The 15,494-nt window shown below is 42.0% G+C and overlaps 1 protein-coding gene across 2 annotated transcripts in view; it reads right to left on the bottom strand.

The window, feature by feature from the left end:
• The window catches only part of SPAST (spastin), a 59,570-nt gene extending 51,480 nt beyond the window's left edge, over positions 1 to 8,090 (bottom strand). Inside the window, exon 1 of one of the 2 annotated variants that reach the window (XM_007450958.1) lies at positions 7,392 to 8,090. In XM_007450958.1, the coding sequence (XP_007451020.1) occupies positions 7,392 to 7,806 (415 nt within the window). In that variant the 5' untranslated portion in view covers positions 7,807 to 8,090. The remainder of the gene's footprint in view (positions 1 to 7,391) is intronic. The other variant, XM_007450959.1, reaches the window with a different exon arrangement.
• Between the last annotated feature and the right edge of the window lie 7,404 nt (positions 8,091 to 15,494).

Genomic DNA, 15,494 nt, shown 5'->3' on the forward strand with positions numbered 1-15,494 from the left:
AAAAAAAAAAAAAAAAAAAAGAGCTTGCATTCATACATGAGTACATACATGAGAATAAAAAATCATTTCATCTCTTTTGTAATAAAAAGCTAGGATACTAAGTGAAGCTAAGGGGAGACTTCCATCTGTTTTTTCTGAACAAAGGGTCACAATTAGCAAAAATATTTTTATAACACTCCAGATAATTTGCCTTCTTTCTCAAATCTCATTTAGACTGCTGCTGTTTCATAAAAGAGTAGTAAAAACTAGGTATCAAGGTTTAACAATGTTCTAACATAACCTCTAGAGGCTGTAACCTTAAAAGAACTGTAAAATTAATAACAATAGTTCGGGACTTCCCTGGTGGCACAGTGGTTAAGAATTCGCCTGCCAGGGCTTCCCTGGTGACGCAGTGGTTGAGAATCTGCCTGCTAATGCAGGGGACACGGGTTCGAGCTCTGGTCTGGGAGGATCCCACGTGCCGCGGAGCAACTGAGCCCATGAGCCACAACTACTGAGCCTGTGCGTCTGGAGCCTGTGCTCTGCAACAAGCGAGCCCGCGATAGTGAGAGGCCTGAGCACCGCGAAGAAGAGTGGTCCCCGCTTGCCACAACTAGAAAAAGCCCTTGCACAGAAAAGAAGACCCAACACAACAAAAATTAATTAATTAATTAATATACTCCTACCCCCAACATCTTAAAAAAAAAAAAAAAGAATCCGCCTGCCAATGCAGGGGACATGGGTTCGAGCCCTGGTCCGGGAAGATCCCACATGCTGCGGAGCAACTAAGCCTGTGCACCACAACTACTGAGCCTGTGCTCTAGAGCCCGTGAGCCACAACCACTCAGCTCTCGTGCCACAACTACTGAAGCCCATGCGTCTAGAGCCCATGCTCCACAACAAGAAGCCACCGCAATGAGAAGCCCATGCACCGCAACGAAGAGTAGTCCCCACTCGCCACAACTAGAGAAAGCCCGTGCACAGCAACGAAGAGTAGCCCCCACTCGCCACAACTAGAGAAAGCCCGTGCACAGCAACGAAGAGTAGCCCCCACTTGCCACAACTAGAGAAAGCCCGTGCACAGCAACGAAGACACAGCACAGCCAAAAATAAGTAAATTAAATAAATAATTTTTTAAAAAGTTTGTAAAATAAATAAATAAATAACAATAGTTCCCATTTTCTGAGGACCTACTATGTGCAGGCACTAAGTATTTTACAAACATTATCTCAGTCTAATAATAAGTAACTTGCCCAAGATCCTGTGGAGCCAGAATTCAAATGTCAATTTGGATAAGAGGCACAGCAATTTAAAAAGGATAAAATTAGACTCTCAAACCTGAGATAAAGAAAAGCAGCCCCTGACATCAAGCAGCTGGTACCGTCAACTAAGCCTTGGTGTAACAAGGAAATGACCTGACATTACAACTAAGCCTTGGTGTTCTACTGAGTATAAACAATTCCACAGAACAACAACATCAGACAAGGTCACTCTGTGACCATGATGGATGAAGACAAAAATGAGACCACTCTACAATCATGTCTAAACACAGACAAAATGTGAACATTGGCCAAGCCATGATACACCAAACATCCCCCTCTTCGGGCTAATGACTGCTTCTTAACCAATTGCAGCTTCATCCTCACTCTAGTCTTCTCTCTTTCTGGGTTAGATTTAAGATACTTAATCACAGAATTATCCCCAATTCCTGAAAACATCCAATCCAGAGCAAAACCCTGCTTCCTTAAATCCTCCTTAAAATCACCTAATACAAGCCCAAATTCTACAAGTTCTTTTTAGCCTTTTCCTGAGATACACCATGGTTCCCCATAGTGTGTGTTCTCTTGGTTACAATAAGTAATAAATCCCACTTGTTCAGCCATAGATGGGTGTTCTAGTGAAAGCTCACTGAAAGGAACTGACAAAATCCACTTAAGAACAACAAACTAATTCTCTCCATCTCTACTGCAACATAAAATATCTGCAAAAGAACAGAAAGATATGTGAATAAGTATAACATGTCTATGCTATACCTATATAGCTGTAAAACACTTACTAGTTCCAAGAAAATTGTGGATTTTGACATTTTTCTTTCCTCACTACCAGAATGAACCACTGAGATGTGAGTGTGCTCAAAGATGTTTTATTCTATAGGATGTCTAGCAGGAGCATTTGTTAATAATTCACAAAGCAAGAGAAAAAAAGGCTAGGTCACTGATTAATACCTTCACTGATCTTATACAGGTCAAGAGAGTGGAAAACGAGTAGAAAAGTAGAGAATCTACACTTTGCCATAATTGAAAAATCCAACTACTATTGGGTAGAGCACAGAGAATAAGATAGTGAAAAAGAGGCATAAAGGGTTAGGGAAGATCCTTCTTCAATACTTTAATATCCGTTTACTGACTATCCCTTAATTGTCATCAGGATGACTAACAATAATCTTAGGAATCTAGTTTCCAGGTGAGTTTTATACGGTTCAACTGTATTCTGTACTAGGAAGAATATAAACTGCAATAAACATCAGCTAAAAACAGAACAAGGAATGAAGTTCGTAAAAGTGGCTGCCTTTTTGTCTCTTTAGTGCAAATGCCACTAAATATTCTCGAAGAGAAATAGAAAGTGTTTATTGTTTATTTAATAAAAAATAATGTTATTCTCTGGGAAAAGTATGATATTATCAGAATGTCCATCCTTCAGAATAATTCTTTCCTTGTTCTAATTGTTTAAAGCAGAAATTAGGCACAAGAAAATTGTCTGAAATCAATCCTTTTAAAATGGTATCTAGTAGTTTTTAGGAATAAAAGAAAGTATACCAAATCTGATACTTCTGATTTCTAATCTCTAGCTTCACCTTCTGAAAATAGATGCGGATAAGCAAGTATTTTGTGTGTTTTAAATAAGGTACTACATTGGATTATATGAAATTATAGTACATGGTAATTAATTTTCAAAAAAACCTTCCATTTTAAATATAAACTGACTAGGAATAAATAAAAAAGGATTTTATTTAGATAACTTCTATCCTTGATGCCAGATGCTGCAGCCCTATCTTATCCTGAGAAACTGGCTCTCTCTCTTTCATACAATACATTGGGCCCTTACTGTCTGTCAAGTCCTACACACCTGAGGTAACTGAGCCACACCTGAAGAACATGCACCACTGTATTACTCAGGAGACCCCAGGCTTGTCTATCAGCAGGAGCCACCCAAAGCACGTTAGGTCATGTTCTGGTTAATCCAAAGAACCACTATTACAACCTTCTCTCCTCCCCCAAGTATTCCAAGAGGCCCTTGGAATTAAAAGACAGAGAACCTGCTTCATATAAAACAAACAGGGGCTTCCCTGGTGGCGCAATGGTTAAGAATCCGCCTGCCAATGCAGGCGACACGGGTTTGAGCCCTGGTCCAGGAAGATTCCCACATGGCGTGGAACAAATAAGCCCGTGCGCCACAACTACTGAGCCTGCGCTCTAGAGCCCGCAAGCCACGACTACTGAGCCCATGTGCCACAACTACTGAAGCCCGCGCACCTGGAGCCCGTGCTCTGCAACAAGAGAAGGCACCGCAATGAGAAGCCCACGCACCACAACAAGGAGTAGCCCCCGCTTGCCGCAACTAGATAAAGCCCACACGCAAAAAATAAATTTATTTTTTTAAAAAATAGCTTGGTTTCAGATAAATTTAGGCCTTTATGAAAGTTCAGTGTCAAAGTTGAGTATGCCATAAAAAAGAATAAAATTCAAAATAAACAGCCATCTTATAAACCACACTTATGTATTACCTTGTTAAAATAAGATTTAATTTGGCCTTTATTATTTGAAGGCACCAAATGTGTCAATTAACTAACATCACTACAGTCTGAAATAGCCCACTTCACCTGATGAAATAAAGTGGCTTTCAGTATATTTAGAAGCTAGGTCAAGTTTTTAACGGAAAGGGACTGCATGACATTACTAGCCCCTTAATGGTTTAGGGGCTACCTACAGAGTTAGGAAACCTTTGAACACTATCCAATTCATTTCAATTTGTTCATATATATTTTGATGCAGTAGGAAAGAGGGAGAATAAAATTCTTCTGAAATTAGGTTCTGTATTGTCAAGGATGGCTGAGAGGCAAACAGACTTCAAATGTGAACTCTGGCAACCACTGAATTAAAGGTAAAGTAAAAAAATTTTCAATATGCTAAAGGAAAAATTTGAGATAGAAGAGCAACACGACAATGTAAACTCAGTTTTACTTCACTGTCAAAGGAAAATTAATATAACTAATTTGTTTCAGTTTGAACTAATTTATTTTCTCATATAATGCATCAGTTGTAGAATTCAAACTAGAGTTATCATTGCCTGTTCTGCTGTCCACTTTATAAACTAACTGTATAAATAAAGCAAAACCTTTGAATAGAAACATTATCAGCTGAGAGTGAAATATGTGGTACAGAGATTGCTGAAAATATTTACACTTAAATATTTTAAGAGAAATTAAATAGATAGAGGTATATATGCAATACCCAAAGATAAGTCACCAGCATGAAACCCAAGGTCTCAATTCCACTTCCATTACTTACCCCTCAAATGGAACTGATTTCTCTTTAAATCTAAGAGTCCAGGATCCTTTTTTTTAATACCTAAGCTTTCCTTGACCTCTTATGCTACCTCCCAACTCCCATCACCCAGTGTTAACAAAATTTCCTTGTATTTACTGGAATTGATCTACCCTTAAATATATTCCCTCTATTCTACAACAACTTTTGACCTAGATTAGTAAACTTCAAAGGACTCTATTATAATAAAATAGTGCAATAAAACAGTGCTTCTCTAGGTAGGGATAATGGTATGCTTCTTCATCCTCCCTAGGAGATCGTGGATGCTCCTTAGAGATAAAAAATGAAGCAACAGGGAGTTCCCTGGTGGCGCCGTGGTTAAGAATCCGCCTGCCAATGCCGGGGACAGGGGTTTGAGCCCTGGTCCGAGAAGATCCCACATGCCGCGGAGCAACTAAGCCCATGCACCACAACTACTGAGCCTGCAAGCCAAAACTACTGAAGCCCACGTGCCTAGAGGCTGTGCTCCACAACAAGAGAAGCCACCGCAATGAGAAGCCTGTGCACCTCAACGAAGAGCAGCCCGCACTCGCCACAACTAGAAAAAGCCCACAGGCAGCAACGAAGACCCAATGCAGACAAAAATAAATAAATAAATATTTTAAATATATATTAAAAAAAGAATGAAGCGATTAAAAACTTCCCTCCCAAAACACATGGTATTTTTTTCTTTCTTTCTTTTTTTTTTTTTTTTTGCGGTACGCGGGCCTCTCACTGTTGTGGCCTCTCCCGTTGCGGAGCACAGGCTCCGGATGTGCAGGCTCAGCGGCCATGGCACACAGGCTCAGCTGCTCCGCAGCATATGGGATCTTCCCGGACCGGGGCACGAACCCGTGTCGCCTGCATCAGCAGGCGGACTCTCAACCACTGTGCCACCAGGGAAGCCCGGTATTCTTTTCTTAAATGTGCCTCCTTTCTTTTTTTAAAAAATAAATTTATTTATTTATTTGTTTTTATTTTTGGCTGCATTAGGTCTTCGTTGCTGCGCGTAGGCTTTCTCTAGTTGAGGCAAGTAGGGGCTACTCTTCATTGTGGTGCGCAGGCTTCTCATTGTCGTGGCTTCTCTTGTTGCAGAGCATGGGCTCTACAGCGCAGGCTCAGTAGTTGTGGCGCATGGGCTTAGTTGCTCCGCAGCCTGTGGGATCTTCCTAGGCCAGGGATTGAACCCATGTGCCCAGAATTGGCAGGCAGATTCTTAACCACTGAGCCACCAGGGAAGCCCCACGCCTCCTTTCTTCAACGTTCTTAACCTCCACTCTGTCCTTACACTCCAAAACCCATGAATACCTGCCTCTTTCCTTATATCCTACTTCTCAGTCCAAGGCTTCACAAAGGAAATAAGTTTCAACAAAACTGACATTCTAGAACAGTTTCTGGAGTTGGTAGTGGAGACACTACAAATGAACTGCAGATTGCTTTTTTTTTTTTAACTAATGGACAATGAAAATGAGTAGTTAGAGGAAAAAGAAGATCTCAGCATACTGGAGTTGGGACGAAAGGAGGGATTTTCAAAATGCTATAAGACTCCTTCTAACTCCACAAAAAAATTGGCATTAGCAATTAGCATAGGTTTGGAATGACCTGCTTTAATCTTTTGAACCTCAGTTTGTTCATCTGTAAAATGCTGATACTAACAGTACCTTCACCTCACAGGGTAACTCTGAGGACTAAACAGATAACACATGCAAACCTAAGAGCACACAGTGCCTAGCCTATAGAAAGACTAAAAAACGTTAGCTTAAAAGAAATCTGAAGGATGTAATACCCTTGCTTTCATTCAGAAATAGAAATCTTTAAATTTTATTGTAAAATGGTATTATAAACTAATCCTATTCACTCAATTTCTTAAATATTTATTTATTTATTTATTTTTGGCTGCACTGAGTCTTCTTCATTGCTGCAAGTGCAGCCTTCTCATTGCAGTGGCTTCTTTTGTTGTGGAGCACCAGCCCTAGGCACGCAGGCTTCAGTAGTTGTGGCTTGCAGGCTCTAGAGCGCAGGCTCAGTAGTTGTGGTGCATGGGCTTAGTTGCTCCACGGCATGTGGGATCTTCCCGGACCAGGGATCAAACCCGTGTCCCCTGCATTGGCAGGCGGATTCTTAACCACTGCCCCACAAGGGAAGTCCTCACTCAATATTTCAATTTAAAAATTTAGAGGTTACCTTGGAATACTTACTTAGATGAGATCAAATTAACCAGGAGCAAAAGTTTTATACTAAAATAGAACTTTATTGAAAACTACTTATAAGTCATTACATTGATAATAATGACTGTTATGAAACTTTTAAAAATAGTGCAAATTCAGCTGTAATCATATGCAGCTGTTCCTTTCAAAACTGAGTCACCATTTGTTCTTTTTTTCTGACACTACAGTACTCTGCTTTCACTAAAAGCCTATAACAAGGCACAGCTTCTTCGATATCAAAACCTTTTGGAAAACCTGGCTCAGAGGAAGCCACTCACTGTTTACAGCGCTAGAAAGGATCTGTGTGGTCACTCTAGGACAACTGTCACTGTCACCAGCACGTCTGGGTGTCTCATAGGGACTTGGGCCATTGCAGAAGTGTAGGTGTGGGCTAGTGTCTGAAACAAAGTCACCGGCTAGGGTGCCTGAGAGGAGAGAGGTGTTTAACTGAGAATCGTGGAGGATGAGGGTCTAACCCGAGGAAGCAGTCTCACCGGGCAGATCAATTACGGAGGAGCACCGCCGGCTCCCGCAGGAAAGGGACGCAGGTGTTGCCCTCCCTCGGCGACCCCACCGCTTTCTTCCTGGCGCCGCCGCCCCCTCCCCCCAGGACCCCAGTTACCTTTCTCGTCCTCATCGATGCGCAGAGCAACGGAGATGTACTCGAAGGCCTGCTTGTGGAAGGCTCGGACGCGCTCGGCCTCCCCGCCTGGCACTGGCGCCGGGGGCGAGGCCGAGGCCGGCGCCGGCGCGGCCCCGGAGCTCCTCTTGGCGGCCATGAGGGCGCGGGAGAAGCGCTGGCAGAGCCACACGAAGAGGAGCCCCAGGTGGAAGGCGACCAAACGCAGCAGCGCGAAGCCTACGAACAGCGGGTAGGAGAAGTAGTACAGGTTTCGCTTATGCGGCGATTGGGGCGAAGGGGCCGGCCTTGGGGCGGGGCGGGAGGTGGCCAGGCAATGGGGCGGAGGCCTGGGAGGCACCGGGCTGCTGGGGCCGCCGGAGCCTTTCTTCTTCCCTCGTCCACCCGGAGAATTCATTCACAGCTCCCACTGCCGCCGCCGCCATAACCCGCCTCCCGCAGACCGACGGCAGCCAAGCGACGGCGGCGGCCACTGGGACGGCAAGGGCCACAGACACTCACGCGCCCGCCGGTCCCAGGAGCTCGGCACCCCGGCGCGCTGCTCTCCAGCCCCGCCCCTTTCTCCTTGCTCGGCCAGGAGCACAACCCCTTCTCCTCCTCCTGAGGTCGGTAGCTCCTGCCCCTCCCTCCCTGTCCTCTCAGCCGCTTGGTAGCTCAGAACCGCGGCCGGGCGCGCACGCGTACGCGCACGCCCTCCCGAGTCTTTCTCAGGCGCGTGCGCACACGCCGTCGTCTTTGTTGCCCTGAGCTCTTAGTGCGCGTGTGCGGCTCCCGCCACTCCGTCCCTTCCCCGCGGAACTACATTTCCCAGTGTGCAGTTCGGCCTACGTCTGCCATAGGGACCGGTCGCTCAGTCGACTTCGCTGACCCTGGGAGCTGTTTAGCAGGGAACTTAGGCTATCAACTCAGTGGAGGGACCGCTGCAGCTTGGGGTCGCTCGGCTACTTCTCAGGGCCATCTTACGGTGCCATAGTTTTCTTATATTTCTTTCAGCATTTTCTGCCAGGTCTTCCGCAAAGGATGGTTGATCTGAGTTCCATCACAGAAGTAATGGGTCCCAATCTAGTAATTATTATGAGAGGACAGCAGTTGTAGAGGCGTACAAAAACTTAAGGTCACCGAAAACGAAACTGTTAGCTCATTGTGATGAAATCATCAGTTCCAGAGATTTAATTAAATTAGTACGTGTTGACATGTCTAATCTGAAGAACTAATGTTTGAATAAGGGAATCCTTAGGTTTTGCTCAGTAATCCCATACTTCCTGAGCAATTCAGACTGGGCCTTTTTTTTTTTTTAATTCTACTCGACTTCGCTTCCTGTATTCTCATGAGCTGCAAGCACAGAACCCTGCTTCCCAGATCACAGAGGTGGAAGCACTAGGTTAACCATACTCTCCTAGAAACTGGAATCTTGGATGGAAGCACACTGGGGTAGAAGGTAGTAAGAATTGAGTGTTCTAAAGAGCTGCTCTATCAGTTTATTTCATTGAGATCCCCAGAACTACCAGGTTCCTGGACTGGTCACTTACTTGGTAACCTATCCCAAAACTATTCAGTCTATTTCTCTATTTTTCTGCTTCTGTTTCTCCTTCCCTCCTTCTCTCTTTTTCTCTCTCCTACTATCTATCTCCCTATCTTTTTTTTCTCTCTTCTCTTTCTCTTTTTACTTGGAATAGCCGTAATTGTTTCTTGTTGCCCAAAACTAAGGAATACTAATTGAAGTAAAGACCCCATTGTTTACAGTGTGAGGTTTACAAGTGCTTCCAAGACTCTCCACATTCTGGCCACAACTTTATCTAGCTTTTCCCCACCACTACTCCCCTACAAATGTAGGCTATTGCAAAAATGACTTACTCTGTTTTCCTCTTACTGTTCCCCACCCCTTTTCCTGCCTCCGTGCCTCGGCCAGTTCCTCATTCTGAAATGCTTTCTCTCTTTCACATCTGATTCATTTCAATTCCTAACTTCCCTCTTTTGAACCCTGTGGTACTTTTTGTTGTTGTGTGAAATCTATTAGATTTATACATATATCATGTAAACAAGATGTATACAATGGGCCCTCCGTATCTGTTGTTCTGCATCCGCATTCAACCAACAGCAGATGGAAAATATTTGGAAAAAAATTCCAGAAAGTTCCAAAAAGCAAAACTTGAATTTGCCACGTGGCCTGCAACTATTTACATAGCATTTACACTGTATTAGGTGTTGTAAGTAATCCAGAGATGATTTCAGGTGTATGGTAGGATGTGAGTAGGTTATATGCAAAAACTATGTCATTTTATGTAACAGGCTTGAGCATCCTGGCTTTTGGTATTGGGGGGGTGGTTCCTGGAACCTACCCCGCACCCCCAGGAAACTAAGGAACAACTGTATAACATATATATAATTTAAAGGAAAATAATAAAATAAACAGCATCTATTTTAAGAAAAACTAATGTAACCAGTTCCTTGAAGCATTCTGTGAGCCCCTCCCTAATCTCAAACTCTTTTCTCCCCCTCTAGAGGAAGCCACTATCCTGAATTTTGCTTTTTGGTGTTTTTTTTTGGCCACCCCCCCACGGCCTGCAGGATCTTAGTTCCCTGACCAGGGATCGAACCTGTAACCCTTGCAGTGGAAGTGCAGAGTCTTAACCACTGGACCTCCAGGAAATTTATCCTGAATTTTGTACTCATCATTTTTTTCTTTTCATTTTAGTTTTGTGTATACATTAACATATGTAAATATGCTGTATAGTTGCCTGGTTTTTACCTTACACAAATATAATCATACTGCATGTATTCTTTTTTTTAATTAATTAATTTATTTATTGATTTTGGCTGTGTTGGGTCTTCGCTGCTGCGCGCGGGCTTCTCATTGCCATGGCTTCTCTTGTTGTAGATCATGGGCTCTAGGCACGCAGGCATCAGTAGTTGCAGCACATGGGCTCAGTAGTTGTGGCTCGTGGGCTCTAGGGCACAGGCTCAGTAGTTGTGGCGCAAGGGCTTAGCTGCCCCACGGCATGTGGGATCTTCCCGGACCAGGGCTCGAACCCGTGTCCCCTGCATTGCAAGGCAGATTCTTAACCACCACGCCACCAGAGAAGTCCCTGCATTTATTCTTCTTAATTTGATTTTTCTGCTCAATAGTAAGTGTTTGAATTTCCTCCTTGTTGATTTGTTTTCACTGCAACTGTTAAATGGGTACTTAGTTTGGTGCTGGCCTTTTTTTTTGTTTTTCTTTAAGTAACTAACTTTTTAACTTAGCCAAGACACTGCCCAGTAGTAGAGTGGCTCTAGAGTCCAACTGGTTGCATTCAAACCCCTGCTCCCCCACTTGCTGTGAACTTGGACTAGTGACTTGGCCTTCACATCTGTAGTTCAGCTTCCACATCTATCATCAATACATAATAACGTAGTAGTAGGCAGTGCCTGGAATGAAGTTGCGACTTGATATTTGTTGAAGAATTATTCTCCCACATCTACATATACACTATAATCCAACAAAAAGTATTGGCAAGTTTCTGAGCACTCTTTGCTCTTTACCAAGACCATAGTTATCCTCAGGTCATTTTTCTTTCCCTTAGAATTTCTTTTCCTCCTACTCCACTGTCAAAATCCTTCAAGGCTTAACTCTAATATTATCTTCATGATAAATCCTTCCCTTATCACCTCCAGCAGAAATGATCCAATTTTTTAATTCTTACAACAATATGGTTGTGTTACTCTATGGCTCTTCTAGTATATTGTCTTGTGTTATTGTTATTAAAATACTTTATCACCTCCTGATATAGATTAAAACTCATTTCAAGACAGTGGCCAAACTTTACATATTTTGGCTCACTTTCTGTACCTAGCCTGATGCCTTGCTTATGGTACTCATTTAATAAATATTAATAATTTGAAAAATGATTCAAACATGGTAATTGTTGTAGATTTCTGTTGCTGTGTAATAAAACCACTCAAAAACTTACTGACTTAAGATAACAGCCATTTATTTACTCACAGTTCTGTGAGTCAGCAATTTGGGCTGAGTTTGGCTGGGTTGTCCTTCTGCTGGCCTTGTCTGGGTTCATTTATGTGAATGCAGTAATCTGCTGCAGGCTTGACCAGGGCTCAGTGGCCTAGTTATCTTCATTCACATGTCCAGATGCTGGTGGTGGCTATTGGCTGGGGCATGTATCTCCAGCAGGGTATTCCAGACATCTTTATGTAGCATCTGGCTTTCAAGAGAGCATGAGTCGAAGATGCAAGGGCTCTTGAAGCCTAAACTTCAAAGTTGCACAATGTAATTTCTACTGCATTCTTTTGTCAAAGCAAGTCACATGGCCAGCTCCAACATAAGAGATGGGAAAATAAATTCTACATCCTTATGGAGGAGTAGCAAAGTCACATTGCAAAGAGGTGTATATGTAGGGATGGAAGAAATTATTGTGGCCGTCTTTGCAAGTAATCTACCACAGTGATTATGTGCAAAATTTCCTTTTACCTCAATTTCAGATTAGAGCTTAAGATAGATTGCTCAACTAAAAAAGCATTTCCCAGTCACTTTGCTGAGTCATAAAAACATTCCTAGTTTCAATCATGAGGTAAATTAACGTAGGTTTAAGGAGACAACAGCAACAATGATGATGACTACTACTACTACTAGCTAACATTTATTAAACCCATATTCTAGGCTAAGGAGGTTAACTTTTAGTGTTGTAGTCAATCATCACTATTTGAGTTAAGCATTATGGTCTCCATTTTTTTAAATAAGGAATTTGAGGCTCTAACAGTCTGTTACTTGCCCAACATCACATATTAGTTAATGACACACACTACTTTAGGGTTTTAAGGTTAAAATCTAGGCTTCCAAAGAAAAACATTTTTACATAGACTGTTTATATTTTATTAGTCCTGAAATAAATATATCATTAGCCCCTGGAACAAGAGTGATCTTTCATTCCTGAGCATCCAGGTATTGAGTTTCTGGCCCCTGGCCTCTCACTTGCTAAGTCCCTGCTATCCAGTTGTTCTTAATATTGACTGCTTTTCTATACCTTTGCCATTTTTTCTTTGGTAAAAATATGGGCTTAAGTGTCAGAAAGACTGGGGTTGGTATTTTTGTTCTGCCACTTATTAGTTGTATGTTATGGAGCAAGTTCTTTAATTAACTCATCTGTAAAATGGGTGGAATAAGAATTAAATTACAAAATGAAAGAATACACCTAAAACCTCCTGCATAATACCTGCAATGTAAGAGGGCTCAATAATTTTATTTGTTTTTATTTCTTACATGTACAATGTCATTCCAGAATTCAGACTCTACTAGGATCTCAATTTTTAATAATCTCAGTCCACATCTTCTGCCTCTTGGAATTATATCCCAGTCAAATCCATTTTCTGAATTAACATCTTTTAAAATTTGTCTCAAGAAAAATAGTGCCTCGATATTACACTGGCTTTATAATCTCCTTGGACTGAAGATCCTAACCTTCTCAGCCATTTAACCTACAGTGTGACAGCCTCCCAGTTTTCAGATGGCAAGAACTTGCAGGACACTTAATCTTGAAGGGAATCTGGGCCAGTTTCACCAGGACAAAAAGGAGGAGCTGAGTACTGAGCTAACTAATCCAGGACATTTGGTCACTTTATCACTTTAACCCATTAATTTATTTAGAAAGTGACTACCACTAAATAGTTTTTTTGGATATTTTAGCTCTCCTTCTCTTCTAAGCAGCTCCGCAAACCTTCAGTTTGAGAGATGCTGAATTATTTGAAGTAGGGACCAATGACACTTATTAAGGACTTCTTTTCAATTAAAAAAAAAAAAGGAAAATAAAGTGGAGCACCTAGAACCAAGAGTAGAGATGACTGATTTTGAAAAAGGCAGAAAACTTAAAAGAGAGAAACAGAAGGCATGGTTGGAGGTAGGGAATGGGAAAAGTAGAGTAACAATTAGGGGATTATTATCCTATAGCTGTGTTAATAAGCAAAGACATCGTTGCAGACAATTGATCATTTCCCCATATTGAGTTCACATTGTGACATATATTAATCATTCATTTGTTCAACAAATAGATAGTAAGCACAGACAACGTGCCAGCTGACGAGTAAGTTGCCAGGATATAGTAGGGAATAACAGCAAGTTTACAGTCTAATACAATGGCTAAAAAACTCAAATAACAACGAGACACAGTGGTCAGACATATAACATATATGAGTTCCATGTGTGGGTGTGGAATTCAAAAATGTATATATTATGTGAATATAAAGATTTTGAGAAATTGGAGAGTAGCCTTCCCTTATTAAATGGGACAGCTGTTACTCAGCTCCTGCTGATTTTTGCCTTTCAGAAATGTGTGGCCTCTGTTGCCAAAGTTTAAAACATATCAAGAGAAACCAGAATTCTGAATTTTTATGTGAAATTTTTTTTTTAATTTTTTGTGAAATTTTTCACAAATTTTTTTTGTGAAATTTTATGTGAAATTTATTGCTGAGGAGATTCTGGCTCAAAATTTTAAAACAAACAAACCAAAACAAAACTGAGGCACCAGTTTGAGATTCTCTAGTTTACAGAGGATCTGCTACTAGTGAAAGTGTGAATGAACTCATGTTTTCGAAATAGTATTAGGTGTAACAGTATAAACTGTTACCTAATTTGCTCAGCTCAATTTTTTTTTTTTTTTTTTTTTTTTTTTTTGCGGTACGCGGGCCTCTCACTGCCGTGGCCTCTCCCGTCGCGGAGCACAGGCTCCGGACGCGCAGGCTCAGCGGCCATGGCTCACAGGCCCAGTGTCTCCGCGGCATGTGGGATCCTCCCGGACCGGGGCACGAACCCGCGTCCCCTGCATCGGCAGGCGGACTCCCAACCACTGCGCCACCAGGGGAGCCCAACTCAGCTCAATTTTTAAAGCTGTGAGGCTATGGAAGCGTAAGCGGAGTCAGTTAATACTGGATATTAAATGAATTCCTCCATTTAATTTCTTTGTTAGTGTTTCAGTCTGTATTATGTCCCCTCCACCCCATTCCTCCCTGCTTTGCTTAAATAATTATTCTTTGTTTCAAACTGCTCCAAGGATACCTGCTTACATTTATCTCAACCTCATCTGAACTCCTTCAGAATTTGTGCTCTATATCATTCATCTTAACCTTTAGTCAGTTATCTTTTTTGTCATTTAAATGTATGACATATGTATGTCTGATCGAGCTGAACTAGAATACAAATTTATGAGGGCAGGCACTGTAATTTATATTTATCTTAAGATCTCCAAGAGTTTAAGATCCCCAAGTTAACCCCCAGATTTGGTGATTTGCTAGGACTCACAGGACTCAGCATAGAGTCATACTCACAGCTATGATTTATGACAGCAAAAGGATACAAAGCAAAATCAGCAAAGGGAAAAGGCACATGGAGCAAAGTCTGAATGAAACCTGGCATCAACTTCCATGAGTCTTCTCTCAGTGGAGTCACACAGGACACAATTCTTCCAGCATTGAGATCTGACAACATGTGTGAAATGTTGTCTACCAGGGACACTCATAAGAAATTCAGTTCTGCTGATCATGTAGGCACCCTATGCCTAATACATACTAAAAGTCCAGACTCCTAGAAGGAAAGCACGTGCTTAACATAAACCATATTTTTGCACAAACATTTTAGGCCCAGTGAGTCACTCTCATCATTTAGGGAAAGTTTTATATCACTGTAGGGAACTGTTTATCACTCAAATTCCTAGATACCAGCCAATCTTGCAAGCAGGACTTCCTAAGGCCAGCAGTCTCAGGCCTGCTATGTTACCTCTTTTCTGCATATGCCTCATAAATTCATGGGTAAAGGGAAGAATAAACTGGACGATTTTTCTTTTAATGCTGTCATACAACCAATTAGACTCATTACTCATATAAATATTCTTCCCCATTATTGCCTGTGTTACAAATAATAAGGTGACATATTTTCCAATTAAAAAAATTTATCCAGGGCTTACCTGGTGCCGCAGTGGTTGAGAGTCTGCCTGCCGATGCAGGGGACGTGGGTTCGTGCCCTGGTCCGGGAAGATCCCACATGTTGTGGAGCGGCTGGACCCATGAGGCTGGGCCCGTGAGCCATGGCCGCTGAGCCTGCGC

This window comes from Lipotes vexillifer, unplaced genomic scaffold (genome assembly GCF_000442215.2).
Source record: "Lipotes vexillifer unplaced genomic scaffold, Lipotes_vexillifer_v1.1 scaffold776, whole genome shotgun sequence".
Taxonomy (NCBI): domain Eukaryota; kingdom Metazoa; phylum Chordata; class Mammalia; order Artiodactyla; family Lipotidae; genus Lipotes; species Lipotes vexillifer.